General features: G+C 71.2%; 1 protein-coding gene across 1 annotated transcript; it reads left to right on the forward strand.

Annotated features, from left to right (window-relative positions):
• Positions 1–235: 235 nt before the first annotated feature.
• MNEG_14845 (hypothetical protein) lies at positions 236–908 on the forward strand (the record flags this gene model as incomplete). The annotated part of the gene is made up of 2 exons (XM_014036683.1): positions 236–238; positions 384–908. 2 exons carry the CDS (start codon positions 236–238, stop codon positions 906–908), a joined length of 528 nt encoding a protein of 175 aa, XP_013892137.1.
• Between the last annotated feature and the right edge of the window lie 1,313 nt (positions 909–2,221).

Genomic DNA, 2,221 nt, shown 5'->3' on the forward strand with positions numbered 1-2,221 from the left:
GGCTGCAGCCGGCGGTGGGAGCGTCGGGCGCGCCAGGGCTGCTGCAGGCCGCGGCGGCGGCTGCTGGCGGAGCCGCGACCGGCGCGGTCGACGCGGCTGGCGCGGCGGGCGCAGCCGGCGCACCCGGCATCGCCGACGCGCCGGCGCCGGCGGGGGGCGATGTGACAGACGCGGAGCCGCAGCCGTCGGATGCCTTCAGCCCCCTCACCTCCTGGCTCACCGGCCTGCTGTCCCAATGGTGGGGCGGGCGGCAGCTGAGGAGCCTTGAGGCGGCCGCGGCCCCTGCCATACAGAACCACGAGCAACAATACGAGGCCGGGCGGCGCCGCCTCCTAGGCACCGCCGCGCGCGCCCCGGGCCCTGCCTCCCAACCTCCGCGCCAGGGGCGCCTCCTGAGCCTGACCGCCGCGCGCCTCGCGCCCACGCTCGCCGGTGCCGCGCCCGGCGGCGCGCTGTTCGACGTGGCGTGCTGGGGCTACTGGAACGGCAGCCTCGCCGCCAACGCCTCCATCGGCGCAGACCCATCTTACGAGTTGACAGGCGGCGCCTCCATGTCTGCGGGCGGCACGCGCATCGCCGCCGTGCCGCCGTCGCCGTCCGCCGTCGCGGCCGTCGGCGTGCCGTCGCTGCTGACGCAGTGGCAGGCGCGCGGCGCGGAGGCGGCCGCGGCTGCGTTGGCGGCGCGCGGGGGCGGCGTAGACTGGGGGGAGCCGGGGCGGGGCGCGTACGCGGTCGCGCCCGACGCGGCGTACGGCGGGGGCGACGCGGGGCTGCTGCGGCTGCTGGTGCTTGAGTGGCGCGGCGTGCAGGGCGGCACGGCGCTGTGGGTCGCGGACGAGCGCGGGCCCTGGGAGTTGGAGCCGGGCACGCTGTGGGTGCCGCCTGTCGGCGCGAGTGTTGGCACCTAAGCCACAAGGCGCGCGCACTCGCGCGCATACGCACGGCGCGCCCCGCAGCGGCCGGTGCCGTGGGCGCGCAGTGAGGGCATCGGCGCAGCGGCGCAGCAGGAGGGACTCATCAACACTTAGTGCACGGGGGCAGGCGAAGAGCCGCCCATGACGTCATCGTCGCGGATGACCAACCCAAATGTGATGCTAATTCAGGTCTAGGTCAACATAGGTCACAACCGCCACCCCAAAACCCTTATAATCCAACACTCACCATACACACATGCAACAGGGGTGGACAGGCCCACCCCCGCATTTCATCGTTGCCTGCCGGGCTCCTTACGCCCACCGTTGCATTGCATCACGCGCAGCCCATCGTGCACGACAACGCAGCATCCCGCAGGAGGACGCCGTTCGCTTTCAGGGGCACCCCATGTTGTTAGCGCCCGAAATAATCCAGCAATCATAATTCTTATATCTTGCTTCCTTCCCATATCACACCGTTGAGGCGACTTCGTTCGCTGCTTCCAACTTGAGTGGTCAACCACAACATGTTAGTCCGCCACATGGATGAGTAACCAGGTGCAACACGTATCCTCCACGCCCGCTTCGCTGGCGCGGCCGCCAAATGCATCGGCCGAGTGCAGCGCTTTGACCGGCACGCGCCTGTGCGCCTGGACTTGAGTGGGGCTGCGGGCCAGGTGCAGGGGGCGCGGGGAGGTGGCCGCCTGGGATTGACGCGCTGCAGTGCCCTCATCGAGCCAGACCAGCTTGACGGCTCTGCCGCTGGGCAAAGGTGCACGAGCGCACAGCTGCGCGATGGGCGCTCGCCCTTGGGCTTGTGCGGCCGAGGCTCTTGACCACGGCTCATGGTTGGTCTGCGCACGAGCCGGCCCCGCCGCGCAGCTGCGTCTGTGTACGAGCCGGCCCTGCCGCGCAGCACCACCGCCCGCAGCCCCCAAGGGAGAAGCCCGCGAGCCAGGCCCCTGCAAACCATTGCCAGCTGTACGCCAGCGGCTGCCCCCTCACGCGGCGGGCGATGCTGCGCCTGCCAAGTGGCAGCCTTCGGGGAAGCTGGCGGGCGGCAGCGGGCGCCGACGGGCAGTGCGGGCACCGGATCGGTCGAGCGACTAGCGCCGGTCCTCACTGCGGGGTTGCGGGGTTGTCACCATGTGGCCGGCTGCGGGTTATGAGGAACCCAGGGGAAGGCGGGGCAGCTGCCGATGGGTACGCATCATCGGGGTTGCCGGCTGCCTGGGGCGTGCCTGATCCACTAACCCCAGCTGCCCTCGTCACCGCCGAGTCACCGCCAGGGCGCATGGATGTTTGCAGGC

Source organism: Monoraphidium neglectum (genome assembly GCF_000611645.1).
Source record: "Monoraphidium neglectum strain SAG 48.87 unplaced genomic scaffold scaffold04814, whole genome shotgun sequence".
NCBI classification, from domain to species: domain Eukaryota; kingdom Viridiplantae; phylum Chlorophyta; class Chlorophyceae; order Sphaeropleales; family Selenastraceae; genus Monoraphidium; species Monoraphidium neglectum.